Source organism: Capricornis sumatraensis, chromosome 12 (genome assembly GCF_032405125.1).
Source record: "Capricornis sumatraensis isolate serow.1 chromosome 12, serow.2, whole genome shotgun sequence".
NCBI lineage: Eukaryota > Metazoa > Chordata > Mammalia > Artiodactyla > Bovidae > Capricornis > Capricornis sumatraensis.
Genome location: NC_091080.1, coordinates 61,605,749 through 61,620,042, shown reverse-complemented (window position 1 = coordinate 61,620,042; position 14,294 = coordinate 61,605,749). Strand labels below are relative to the sequence as shown.

General features: G+C 42.6%; 1 protein-coding gene across 1 annotated transcript; it reads right to left on the bottom strand.

Annotated features, from left to right (window-relative positions):
- Positions 1-1,493: 1,493 nt before the first annotated feature.
- On the bottom strand, positions 1,494-13,970 carry ACOD1 (aconitate decarboxylase 1). The gene is made up of 5 exons (XM_068984366.1): positions 13,938-13,970; positions 7,031-7,231; positions 5,223-5,312; positions 3,803-4,008; positions 1,494-2,653 (listed from the first exon to the last, which is right to left on the bottom strand). The coding sequence occupies exons 1-5, from the start codon at positions 13,968-13,970 to the stop codon at positions 1,708-1,710; spliced, it is 1,476 nt and encodes a 491-aa protein (XP_068840467.1). The 3' UTR covers positions 1,494-1,707.
- Positions 13,971-14,294: the final 324 nt, after the last annotated feature.

The window sequence follows — 14,294 nt, the reverse complement described above, 5'->3', positions numbered from 1 at the left end:
GACTTCAGTTTGACTTTTCACTTTCCTGCATTGGAGAAGGAAATGGCAACCCACTCCAGTGGGTTGCCTGGAGAATCCCAGGGACGGGGGAGCCTGGTGGGCTGCCGTCTATGGGGTCGCACAGAGTCAGATACGACTGAAGTGACTTAGCAGCATATCCATACGGTGGGGTGCTACTCAGCAATGAAAGGGAATAAAGTACTTATACATATGTGGAAAAAATCTTTAAACTCTTATGCTAAGTGAAAGAGCCAGACACATAAGACTGCATATTGTATGGTTCCATTTATATGAAATGTTGGAAAAAGATAAAACTGTAGAGATAGAAAGCAAATCATTGGCTGCTAAGGACTGGAGATGGGAGTGAGAATTGATTGCAAGCAGGCCTAAGGGGTGTTTGGAAGTGGTAGTTTTCCAAAACTGAGTTGCAGAAATATTTTCATGACTCTATGCATTTACTAAAACTCATAAAATGTAAAATGAATGGTGACAAGTAAAGCAGTTGTTAATAAAACAAGCATTTAAAAGAATGTGTTCATGGTTGTTGCATTTTTTTAACTGGAGCATTTAGTCCATTTACTCTTTTCGTAATTATAGATGTATTTGGATTTTTTCCTGTCATTTTATATTGTGCTTTCTGTTTGTTCTGTCTTTTCTGTATTTCTTTTCCCCTTCCTTTCTTACTTTACTTTGGATTATTTTTACCCAGTTCCTTATTTCTTCTTCTATTAACCTGGAAGTGATACATTCTACTGTTGTTTTTAATATAGTCACCCTAGAAATGTCAGTATACACACTTGCAAGTCAAAGTCTAGAGTTAATAGCTTGCCCTTTTCTTGGACAATGCAAGGAATTTAGAATAAATGAACTTTAATAACTTCCTGCTTGTGTATATATAATACTAATGTGGCAATTTTAACCCCACAAGACATTTTAATTGTTTTACACAGTTTAATATTATTTGACCGTCCACATATATGCTATGTTTTGGTTGGCATACTTTATTACGTCTCAGATTCTACATCCATGATATTAGTCTCAAATTTTTTTTATAATGAAAGGTGATAGATTGTATTAAGAATACTGCTTTTAGAGTCAAACTGCTTTATTTTTATACTTTTTAAAAAATAAAGCAAAACTAGAGGGATACCCCAAACCATGCCCAGTGTCACATCTAGTCAGTGGCAGAAGCAGGATTTGAAACAATGAAGCCCTTATTTTAAACCTAATAGCATCTCCTCCATTGTGAAGGGATTCTTATAACCCATAGTCTAAGAAGTCTGCTGGTGGCACAAGAGACCAGAGCCATCTTCACTGTCAGCAAGCTTTATGTAGAAGTTCAAATCCCTCTCATGCCTTGAGGTTCATAAAGGTTCATAAATAACTCCTCTGAAAAGCTTAAGCTAAGTACAGGTGACTTGAATTTCAGCCTTATGAATGCTTTTAAAATAAACTTCTCTGTGTTTCTTGCACATTTATTAGCTTGCCCAAAATAGGTAACTGGAACTGTCTTGCAAAATGTACAGGCTAAGACTGCTTCCATATATATCCAGTTCTGTGTCTGGGCTCTGAAGCACTGAAGCCTGCTGCAGTTATTCCCAGGACAGACCCTTGTTCTTTAAAGCAGAGAACTGAATTTCCCCCGATACAAAGTCACTTGGATGTTGTCAAGCCATAAGAGAGATTGTATGATGGAACTGTTAAATGCTAGATAGATTTGGAAGCTATCTTTGATGGAGAGGCTTCTCTCAGAAGTGTGGTTAGCACAGAGCAATCTTCCAGGTCTTCTAGGTTTTCTACTATCTCTATAAGCCTTTCTACAGCATGGCAGGACAGCGTCCTGCAGGAATTGGCTCTGAACTTTTCCTGTAGGTCCTTCTGGCTCAGAGGCTTCCTCCAGTGACCGTAGAAGGTATCCGAACGCTCTGTGAAGACGGCTCCATCCTTGAGGGCAACACTCATCTCACAGTACAGTGTGTTGAAGTTTGGCAGGTTGTCTCGAGGGTGCTCCAGCTCCACCTTACCAAGCAGCTCTCTCACCTGTGGCCTGTCGATCTGGCGTTTGTGGAAGGCTGGGACAGTGATGACACCGTCGAGCAGCATGGCACAGGCCACATACTGGAAGGAGTGGCGGGCTTCGTGCTCAGATTTGGGGAAGGGCCTGTTCACATACTGCACATCAGGAATTTGAAGCACAATTCTCTCAATGCGGTCAATGGGGAGCAGGGCTTTGTCTGTTACAAGGTGCCTTCTCACAGATGCAGCTGTGTCTGCCACCCAGTGGGTGGCCAAATGGGCAGGGAAACGCTTGAAGGCCACATCCTGCTTCTCCAGAAGCCAAGTGTGTGAATCTAGGTCTGGAAGGACTTTAGGAGAATAGTTGGCATAGAAGGCCCCAAACCCTGTCTCCAAATCCAAAATCCGTTTGTTTCCCTGGAGACCCAGCATTGCCAGAAAAGCAGCTTCCAGCCCATGCCTGGCAGCATTGCCCACGTGAAGTGGCTTGGTCTGAGTGGCAGCATTTGCCATGGGTGCCCCAGCGTGAGAAACAGCAATAGCCAGGGCCTCTTGGCACTCTGTCACGCTGAGCCCAAAAAACTTAGATGCGGCGGCAGCACTCCCCAGGGTTCCCACCACCGAGGGGGGATGGAATCTGAAAAGCAAAAGAACACAGAGGTGGAGACTTACAAACTTCAGCTGCCAGGGGGCGGTATAGTACAGTGGTCAGGAGCTGAGCTAATGGAGCCCTAAGGCCTACATTCAAATCTCAGCTCTTCCTCCTATTAGCTATGCGATCTTGGAAAAGTTATTCAACTTCTCTGTACCTGTTTTCTCTTACATAAAGTGATCATCATCATCATCATCATAGTAAAACTCCCTTGTGAGTTTTGAATAAACTCGTATAACTACAACGGGGCCTGACCTATAGTAAATTACTTACAAATGGTACTGTTATAGTTGGGCTTCCCTGGTGGCTCAGCTGGTAAAGAATCTGCCTGTAATGCAGGAGACCTGGGTTTGATCCCTGGGTTGGGAAGATTCCCTGGAGAAGGGAAAGGCTACCCACTCCAGTATTCTGGCCTGGAGAAGGGAAAGGCTACCCACTCCAGTATTCTGGCCTGGAGAAGTCCATGGACTGTATAGTCCGTGGGGTTGCAAACAGTCGGACACGACTGAGTGACTTTCACTTCACTGTCACTGTTACAGTTATTGCCCAGAAAGCAAAAGTTGTTGATTGCTGAAAGCCTCTGTAAGTAACTGTAAAAACTCAATAGAAACTGTGAGCGCTCACTCAATATTCTTATTTACTCCTCCCCCAGAAGGCTGGAGCAAATGGCAAAATAAATATTAGACTGAACCATCTGATACAGTCAGCGTTGGACCATTTTTGATCTGTGGGTTGAGTAGTCAGGTTTAGGGTATTCTGTTCTCATTCGTCTAAAGGACCCTAGAAATACCAAAGTATATTTCTGCTTTGAGATGAGCTGAGGGCTGTCCAGAGTACCCATGAAGGCCAGCACGTCATAATCACCTTGGGGTGAGGGAATCCAGATCTGTTTATGGTCCTGGTTGCTCAATTGGCTCTCTAAACCCAGAGGAGACTTTTCACTAGCACTTCTGAGATCACACTTTTCTATATGGAATAAACAGTTTGATATCTGGTTGAGTGGACTTAACTGCCAGCACTAATGACAACAGCTTCCACTGAGCCAACCTCTATATCAGAAAGCTCCACAGAGAGAATGACTAACAGATGGAGGGGAAGGTGGCTGCCTCAGGAGGAGGCACACTTTCTCCATACCTCTTTGGTATGTCACAGGCTTCTTTGGAGAAACGCAGTAATCGGCCTTGCACTTCAATACCAACATTGAAAGCCAGCAGCAGGTCAAGGCCAGAATACTTTGGACTTGGTGGCAGGGCTTCTGATAGAGCCATGAGGACAGGAAGGACAGCTCCAGAAGGGTGGGTGGCAGGGTGCCACGTGTCATCAAAATCCATTGAGTGGATCTGTGTGAATAGACACACAAACAACAACCAGAACCTAAATGTGTCTCCCTTCATGTGATGGCTTTTGGACCAGCCAGGGTTTATTTCAGTAACAACCTTGTTTGATGTGACATTTTTAGATCTGATCCTCTGAACAGTAAACCTATGAACTGGCTATGATTCTTAATCACATGGTTGGGCACTAGATATGCTGTCCTCTGGCCAGATCAAGTGGGAGCTTCCAGAGCAGCTAGTGAACTGCAAGGAGCTTGGGTCTTACTCAGGGGCCACCATCGGAAAGATCCATACCTATAAACAAAGCTGTAGAATTAGGTAGCTTCTCCTCCCTCCCTCTTTGACCTTTCAACAAGTCACATGAAGAGTTTAATGTCATTTATTCCATATCAGGCCATATTTCCAGAGCCCTTTTTATTATGAAATAATTTCAAATCTATAAAGAAGTTGCAAGAACTCTTGAACCCAGATCAACTATTAAGCTATATTTTTAGATCTTTATTTTCTGCTATAAGGTTTTATTCCTCCTCATCCCAGTCACTTGCTTTTTCCTTCCATGAAATGGTAATAACCAGAAGTTCAATTTAAAATAGGTTTTCGTCTCATGGCTGGTGCCTTCCCCATAACTTACTGGATGTTTACTTGTGGATGCACTATCAGATTTGACTTTCGATATTCTGAACTACTGTCCCCGTAAACCATGAAAATATCTCAGAAATCCCAACAAGTTCACGTCCAAATTATATCTTGTAGACTGCTCCTGACACACAGAAAAGGCACATAAATTGTCTCTCAGATGAGAAGTCCTGATTTTTGGTTCAGAAGAAAGAGACACCAGATGGTCATTGTTTCTATCTTGATAAATATCTGCTGATTGAATGAAAGGCTGGTTGCTAAATAGAAACTGATACTGGCCACAGCAGAAGGGATTAAGAAGGAATTGAGTCTGGATATTTAATTTAGAGTTGAGATAACTTAGGAGCATTTTTATCAAAATATTTCCATCTTATTTCCTCTCCTTCACAATTTCAAAAAACATCAACTCACTGTAAAAACATGAAATTGAAATTACAACATAGGAGAGAGGGCAGGCCCCTCCACCTCTCTGAACTTCAGTGAACTCATCAGTAGAATATGAAAACTGGGAAATTTCTGAGATATCTTCTGGCTCTGAAATTATTCTGATTGTTGAACAGTAGAAAAAATGGAAATCTCCTTACAGCCACACCGTTAACGAAAGCAGCATAGGTTGGTGGGAGCCTGAGTTCTGGCTGGCCCCAAACAGTGCTGGATACGTTGGAACTATAGATCTGGAATGAAAGAATACCAATCAGTGATACAGGGTATGAACCCACATGCCAAGTCACCATTTCAACAGTTGTTCTTCATCTTTGGAGACACTACTTTATTACCCCTTATTGAGCCCCTTGTGCTAGATTGAAGCCCTAGTTATTGGATTTCTCCCTTCCTTGTAGAAGAAAAATACAACTTTCTCCGTGGAAGGGAGAGGAGATGCTGTCACTTAATCCCAGACTGTGATCCCTAAGGGCACCAAAGAATGAAGTCTGAATTTACTCTTATTTACTCCTTGGAGATAAACACTACGAAAAGGTGGACTGGTCGTCTCTATCAAGAGTATTCTTTGGTGCGTGGGCACACATCTCCGATGTAAACACCTGCAGGCTGGTCCAGGCTTTTCTCCAGAAAATCTTCAAGTCTTTTCAAGAGCAAATGGCTCAGGGCAGGTGCTATAGCTGCCAAGACTCTCAGGTAAAACTGTGCTTTCAGTTATAATAGTAATCAACTTGAGACATTGCTAGCCTTAAGATTAAGACTGGTATTAAGACAGTAACTTAGTAAAGGACGTGGATGTATATTAAGCCTCAGGTAATATAAAGCATAGATGTACATATGTGAGAGCTGAACTATAAAGAAGGCTGAACACCGAAGAATTGATGCCTTCAAATTCTCATGCTGGAGAAGACTCTTGGGAATCCCTTGGACAGCAAGGAGATCAAACCAGTCAATGCTAAAGGAAATCAAGCCTGAATGTTCATTGGAAGCACTGATGCTGAAGCTGAAGCTCCAGTACTTTGGCCACCTGATGTGAAGAGCTGATTCATTGGTAAAGACCCATATGCTGGGAAAGATAGAGGGCAGGGGGAGAAGTGGGCAACAGAGGATGAGATGGCTGGATGGCCTCATTGACTCAATGGACTTGAGTTTGAACAAATTGGCAGTGAAACACAAGGAAGCCTGGCGTGCTGAAGTCCATGGGGTCGCAAAGAGTTGGGCACGACTGAGTGACTGAACAACAACAACAAATACAGCATCAGTTCAGTTCAGTCACTCAGTCGTGTCAGACTCTTTGCAACCCCATGAATTGCAGCACAACAGGCCTCCCTGTCCATCACCAACACCCGGAGTTCACTCAGACTCACGTCCATTGAGTCAGTGATGCCATCCAGCCATCTCATCCTCTGTCGTCCCCTTCTCCTCCTGCCCCCAATCCCTCACAGCATCAGAGTCTTTTCCAAGGAGTCAACTCTTCGCATGAGGTGGCCAAAGTACTGGAGTTTCAGCTTTAGCATCATTCCTTCCAAAGAAATCCCAGGGCTGATCTCCTTCGGAATGGACTGGTTGGATCTCCTTGCAGGCCAAGCGACTCTCAAGAGTCTTCTCCAACACCACAGTTCAGAAGCATCAATTCTTCGGCTCTCAGCTTTCTTCGCAGTCCAACTCTCACATCCATACATGACCACAGGAAAAACCATAGCCTTGACTAGAGGGACCTTAGTCAGCAAAGTAATGTCTCTGCTTTTGAATATGCTATCTAGGTTGGTCATAACTTTTCTTCCAAGGATAGAAAAGCATAAAACTGGAAACCAGCATGCTATATTCAGCAGGCGCTCTCTCTAAAATGAAGAGTAGTGCAATAGAACAGAAATGCGTATCCCTGGATACACCTCACAAACAGGTGTGTGTGTACACCTGGCTTCAGTTCTAAAGTAGACATGGAGCTCCTTACTTTACTGTATCCACTGGCTTTGTGAAACACTTCTGTGCTGGTTCCCAGGAGCCCCACTCCCAGAGCATCCAGAACCATCCTCTTGCTCCGCTGAATGACACGATCTGTCAGGTGGCCCACCTTCAAGCCGTGGATCACTTTGGCAAAGCTTTCTGTGACAGACTTTAAAGGCAGGAGTGTTAGAGGAGTGCTGCAATTACTCTGTATTCACACACTTCCTTTCTACATGAGAACGCAAGGTACTTCTGCATAAAGAGTGTGCTCCACTACAGAAAACCCAGTTGGTCCAATTAAGTTCAGATCCTAAAAAGTGACGTGTAGTGAACACATGTACGAGGCAGAGGGGTGTGGAAATGGACGATGGCCAGTTTCTGTCCTCAGTTGAGTTGAGGACAGAGAGTAGCAAGCAGATCGTGGCCACAGAGTGTGGTGGGCTTTGGTGGGCTCAGGAAGAGACTAAGAAGGGGAGGAGAGGAGGGATATCTGGCCCATCAAGTGAGCATGCCTGGGCGTGGAGGAGGTCCCAGGGACTTCCCTGATGGTCCAATGGTTAAGACTTCACCTTCTAATATAGGGGGTGTGGGCTCAATCCTTGGTCAGGGAGCTAAGATCCCACATACCTTGGGGCCAGAAAGCCAAAACATGAAACAGAAGCAATATTGTAACAAATTCAAAAAAGACTTTAAAAATGGTCCACATAAAAAATAAAAAACTTAAGAAAGAAAGATAGTAGGGGACCCCAGCAGACCCCCTGATGAGTCCTGAGCACCACCCCATGTGCCAAAGAATAAACGATCTCTTTGTGGCCCCTGAGGAAGGGAACACCAGGAAACAAATGTGCAACTGCTCAGCCGTCTTTCACCTTGGGCCATCTATTTCTAAATTATCTTTTTGGTCTTGATTTTTTTTCCTGGCATTTACATCTGTTCTTAGTAAAGATGCTATGACTAAAGCATAAATCATGGTAAAATAAAGAACTCAGGTTCAATCCCTGGATGGGGAAGATCCCCTGGAGGAGGGCATGGCAACCCCACTCCAGTATTCTTGCCTGAAAAGTCCAATGGACAGAGGAGCCTGGTGGGCTACAGTCCATAGGGTTGCAAAGAGTCTGACATGACTGAAGTGACTTGGGACACACTCATGCACTTATTTAATAAATATTTCACGAGATCTTGCTATGTGTCTGCCCTGTGCTAAGCACTCTAGAATACCAAACCAAGATATTATGGTTCCTACCACAAAAATACTTATCTTCTCCAGGGGACTAAGGACGGTAGACAGATAATTAGAAAAGCAGTATGGCAACATCATAATAGAAAATTGCTAAACTAGAAGGTTAAAATTCCATGAACTTAAACTGATTCATTTCTTCCTATTTTTTTAATCAGAGAATTACATCTATTCTTGGCAAAACATTGATGAGAAACAAAATGCATTTAATTAGACCATCCAGAGGCTATGTGAAATATTGAAATGACATTTTTTAAGGTAGAAGCAGGTAACTCTTCAAAGGAGAGGAACTGAGAAAGCTGAGAAGAAAAGGAAAGCTAGAAAAACCGGTTTAAATAAGCCCCATAAAAGGAAGCAATACCTTGAGCATCATGTTCTAAAGAGGAGGCTTGTCTCCGGAGTGAATTGGGGAGAAATTTGGTGGCTGATGACTGTTTTTATATCTCTCCCTTCTCTCAAAACCATTCTCTTTCATTTTTTTTCTAACTTGAAAATTTCCACTATTTCAACACCTCCTAGCTAAAATCACTTCAACTTCCTCTGTAAAGAGTTGTTTAACTTGCCAGTAAACTAACTAAATACACCTAGAAAGTACAGTAGCAGTGATCAAATGAGTCCTCACAGATATCAGAAAAGTACATTGATGGCAAAACTAGGCATCTTGTGCCTAGATGCTATCCATCACAATCAGAAAAATAGTCACACTCTTTTATATAGGTGTTCTCAATTTTGTCCTGGGGAAGTAGACATGGATTTTTGGAAAAGATCAGCAAGAAAATAAAATAGAAGTCATAAACTAACTTACAATATTGTAATGAAAATTGAAAAAAATTAAATGTCCCCCAAATGTGACTTGAATTGAAGAGAAAAAGTTAAAATTTTACATAATCTCCTTCTCCTTCTGCCTCTGTAACTCAGCTTGCCCCTTGCAAAATCTAGATCGTGTAGGTCACATAGTCTCAGAAAGTGGGAACTCGCAATACTAGGAACTGGAGTTTATCTCACTCACTCTTGTCCTGCTCTTTGCAATCGCCCAGCCCCTGCAAACCTGCTTAATCACGCCTGTTTGTGTAAAGGTTAGGCATCCTCCTCCCCATCTTGACCACTGTTCCCATGCTCCTGAAACCCCGTAGTTTAAACCAGCCTATTAACAGCTAGAGTTGCCCACTACAGTCTGTTTATAAAAACTCTGTAAACCCTTTGTTCGGGGCTCAGAGCTTGGAGTGTTAACTCCCCTGGGCCCGCTGGTGTAATAAACCTGAGTTCTTCAACTCTCCGACTGTGGTACTTGGTTTCTCGAGTACTAGTTTCTGCAACAGGTTAAGTGAAATATGGCATGCACAGTATTTCAGGAGTACTCTCATTTCCCCCTTCCATTTCACCTCTGCTAGTCACCATTGTCAGGGACAAATATGCCTTCCAGAAGTTTCTGGTTGTTTGAGATTAAGAACCTAGAAGGGCATTGAGTGTTTATCACAATTATTCTCAGATGTTCCCTTGTTCGCTCCTGAACTGCATTTTTCAGTACATGCAGATCACTGGCTCCTGGTCCTCTGCCTGGTTTCCGGGATCTATTGCCGGCCTCCCTGCTATGGCCCAAGTGGACCTGAACACAGCGTGTCTGGGCCTTTTTGTTTATAATCGGTCACTTCAGGTTAGCTAGTCTGAACCTAGCTCTGGTCCTCTAGGGAATTCTTATTACCCTCAGGCTGCCTAGTTCTGCGCCATTGGTTTGTGGTTGCAGGTGAAGTGGCAGAATTCTTCTTTGAGGATGACTGCCTGTTAATTTCAGAGGAAATCTCCTAGAGCCTCGGGGTTCTACCTGGATCCTGTGACAGAAGAAAGAATTTGAGACAAAGAGAAACTAAATGGTTCTGCATAAAAATTCAAACGGCTGTCTTTCCTGCAGTCAGTGTCTCTCAGAGAAGAGGTTAAGTGCTTTGCTTCTCTTGGTTGGGGCTCTGGAGACACGGTCAAGGCATTAGGAACCTCTGTGGATGGCTGGGGGTGATACCCTGGTTTTAAGTCAGAACCACACACGGGTTGGGGGTGAGGCTGGAGCTGGGGAGGTAGTCAGCAGGGAACCCAATGTTGGAAGGGCCCAGGCAGACAAAAATTAACAGCAGTGGACCCAAATATCTAATTTGAAGTTTTTCTTTGCAATATAATAGTTGTTCATCATTCTCAGGAAAGTTTGTTACAGACTACAGCCTATGTCAGCCGTGCTTTGGGGAGTGAAGGCAGGGTGATCATTTATGTGTAAAGAAGGCTGGGGGCTACCAGTCAGAGAGAGAAATGACCAGGAGCAACATGGAGGGGTTATCCCAAATAGTTAAGGAAAATTCAAAGGAGGGGTATCCAATTGTACCTAGCTGAATGATGCAGGGAAGAGAGACCAGAAAGGATGACACTGGGGCATGTTTGGATTCTCTTAAGCCAACTGCTGACTAAAGTGGGCTTCCCAACCGTGGTCCAGACTGGGGAAACCCAAAGCCAGGCTCCGTAGTGGCATGCACAGTGATTGTGAGCATCAGGGTACCATTTCAGACAATTTGTTTTATATCACTGGACTCCAAAGCCAGGTTCCAGTGGACGGGTGAATTTCTGCATCCAGGAGTAAAGTGAATATTTGGGTAGGAAGGGCGAGATAGGTATCTGGGGCCATCAGGATAGACCCCAGCAAGTAAGGATAATCACATCATAAGATTTTGTGATGCATCGCTTGATAGTCTACAGAAATTGGTGTTAAGAGTAATCTGATTGAGTTGAAAGAAACAGTTATTTAGTTTGAAAAACACTCAAAATGAAACTCCTGAAGCATTATCTTAGTTTGAAATTCTGGAGTTTTCAGCTTACTGGTGAGTTCTGTTCACAGAGCTGAAAAATGGACTTCGCAAACTTGCAAACACTCAGGCAGGCAAAGTTTATTTTAGAGGACAGAGGTACAAGGCTCTCAGCATTGACCCTGAGAACCCCCAAAGGTGGGAATGACGGTAGTTTTTATGTCTTTATTAGAATTGATCTGTTCGTTTTTGGTTGGCTAAGGGCCAGATACATGTAATTTCTGACCAATCAGTTTAAATGTTGCTTTGTCCAGCTTGTCATTTTTATGGCCTTCTTGGATCTCCCAGTTTCTCAGCTTTTCAAGACACTGTGATGCCATCCCTTGACCCCTTCTGAAGATCTCAGAGCATTATTTAGGGGCTAGATGTGTGTTTAGGAGCTAGATGTGTGTTTAGGAGCTAATTGTCTACCTGGAGTTTTTCTCCTTGATATACTGGAGAGCATTTTATGATTGTCTTGTCTTGGGTCTGAAAGGTTTATGACCCTCCAGACCAGGGAGGCATTCCTCTGAATATCTATAATCTGAAGCAATAAATATATCTTTTAACGGAGCAAAATGCTTGTGTGTGAGAATTAAAATTGAAAGTAGAAGAAGAACTGAGGCTCTGACTTATATACTGACTGTGTAACAATTTCTACCTCAACTAGATATTTAGAGAAAACTCCTAAGACCACTTTTACATGAAAGGGAAGAATGGATTATAATGGCTTCAACCACCTCACCGTGGAAGAACTTTACAAAGTGATGATAAGCTGTATAAAGTCTGATGAGCTTTGATGGAAGTGCTGTCATTTAACTTTTCTGGGCTCACTTTTTGTCACTGGTATTGAATTTGAAGACATGTTAGTTCAATTATTTGCTTGCTCAATTACTCTGTGCTTTTATGGAACAGTGACCAACTTAGACTAAGGCCTTCTGTAATTAGAGTCACTTTCTAGTTATTTAGGGGCTTAGATGATAAATTGTAGATTGACTGACATCTCTCTAATCAAAAACAATTGATGGCTTCCAGTTGCCTCTTGCTCTTTGCTCCAAGTATTAATAGAAGCCAGATTATATTTAAAAGCAAATTTGATCTTCCATCACTGTCTGGAGGGGAAGCAGTGTAGAGAACATCCCCATGAAAGCTCACATAGGGAGGAGCTGAAGCCTCCTGTTAACAGTAGATTTGGCCATGCATCTCTCCATAGCAAGCCTGGTCTTCAGAGACCTTGTTGGCAGCTTATTGTTGTTTAGTTCCTAATCATGTCCAACTCTTTTGAGACCTTATGGACTGTAGCCCACCAGGCTCCTCTGTCTGTAGGATTTTCCAGACAAGAATATTGGAATGGATTGGCATGTCTTACTCCAGGGGTTCTTCCTGACTCAGGGATCGGACCTGCCTCTCTGGCATCAGCAGGCAGATTCTTTTCCATTGAACCACCACTGCAACCTTCAGAGACCCTAAGCCACACCTCCCAGCTAATCTGCTCCAGGAATCCTGACCCTCAGAAGTTGTTAAGATGATGAAGGTTTGTTCTTTTAATTGGAAAAGCCTCCAGGGTAATTCATTACACAGTAATAGACAATACAAACTCCTACCTATCAGTAAGCTTTACACACGCTCTCCGGATCTGACCAGAGTTCTCTCTTCATTCTCACAGTGGGCTTAGCATCTCCTTTCTACCCAAAGAGCCGAGGTCTTCATGCCTTAGGACCTTAGTACCAGTGATTCCCTCTCACTTCTCATGTCTTGTTCCCACACCGTATTCCTTTCATATCTAACTTGCCCCACAACTTTCTTTTCTTCATCTTCCCTCTAAGTCAGTGGTTCTTAGCCAGAGATGAGTTGTGCCCCCAAGGGACATTTGGCAATGTCTGGAGACAGTCACCAAGTTGTGGCATCTAGTGGGTAGGGTCCAGGGATGCTGTTAAACATCGTACAATGTACAGAGCAGCCCCTTACAACAATAAACTAGTTCAAAGTGTTAATTGTATTGAAATTAAGAAACTCTATCTAAATGTAGAGTTACATCTAGAAGTCCTCCCAAACTCCCCAAGTTTAGGTCAACATGCCCGTCTGCATGGGGCAAAAAGTTTCCCTCTTTCTATTCTTTAAGATAGGGAAGTTCCGTTTAGGAAGGGAACTGATCTACCCCCCGAATCCCTACATCCAGAATACCATACATAGTAGGAGCTCAATAAATTTTTGTTGAATGAATTAATGCAAACCCAATGCTTTCAAGAAGTCAGTCATACTAACACCTGGATGAAATTTAATCCCTCTTTATTCCCAGTGAAAATGTGCAAGGAAGGTGTTTTTTTTTTTTTTTTTTAAATGACTGTGGTTTTTATAGAAAGTAAAATACAGTGAACTGATCTTTGTCTTTCTCTTGACAACAGCAGGCCCAGCCATAAGGGATGGCTTGTGAATGTGAGCTCTGAGTAAATCAGGAATATTTGAAATAACAAATCAGAAATGTGAGAATGCAGACTATTCCTAAAAAGGAAGAACCATTGTAATACAGTCTTTGCCCAGAATAGCTGATTTGTCATATTTAAATTTCAGTTTTCTTTTTTCTGCCTTGCCCTTCCTGTGCAATCTTATGAGTTAGTCTCTGGGTTGTAATTATTAAGTATCATTTTTGGAGAAAGCTTATGTTTTATCAGAGAGCAAGTGGTAGCAACCAGGGTTCCTTTCCTTGGTTAGTATTTTTGTTAATTCCTTTGCGATATTGAAACATACTTAGAATGTTTTGTAACGGGGAAAACTTTGGAGTAAAGTGCACTTAATTTCCTTAAAACAACAACAGCACCACAGTAATAACAGCCATCAAAATCTTCAAGGCTTACACCGTTATCTGTCTGCCTTTGTTCCGGTTCCATGTTCCCCAGGCCCTAGACAATAAGATAAAACCAGATTTTGACTTGAAAACGTCAGTAAGGCATCAAGAAAGAATGTCTCAAAGTAATATCAAGAGAATGCTTCACAGAGTCAATGGTTATTTTATGCATGTATGTTCACTATACGTTCTCTCTCTGTGTATGTGAACTATTCTTTACTTACTTATTAAATTTTGGATGGAATTTTGAAAGTGCTCATGAAGGAATTAGGTTCCTATGAAGCGAGGACTTTAAACTGTTGAAGGAATGTGTGGCTGTAAAATCAGTGATTCAATATAATTGACTCGACATAGTTCATTGTGAAGA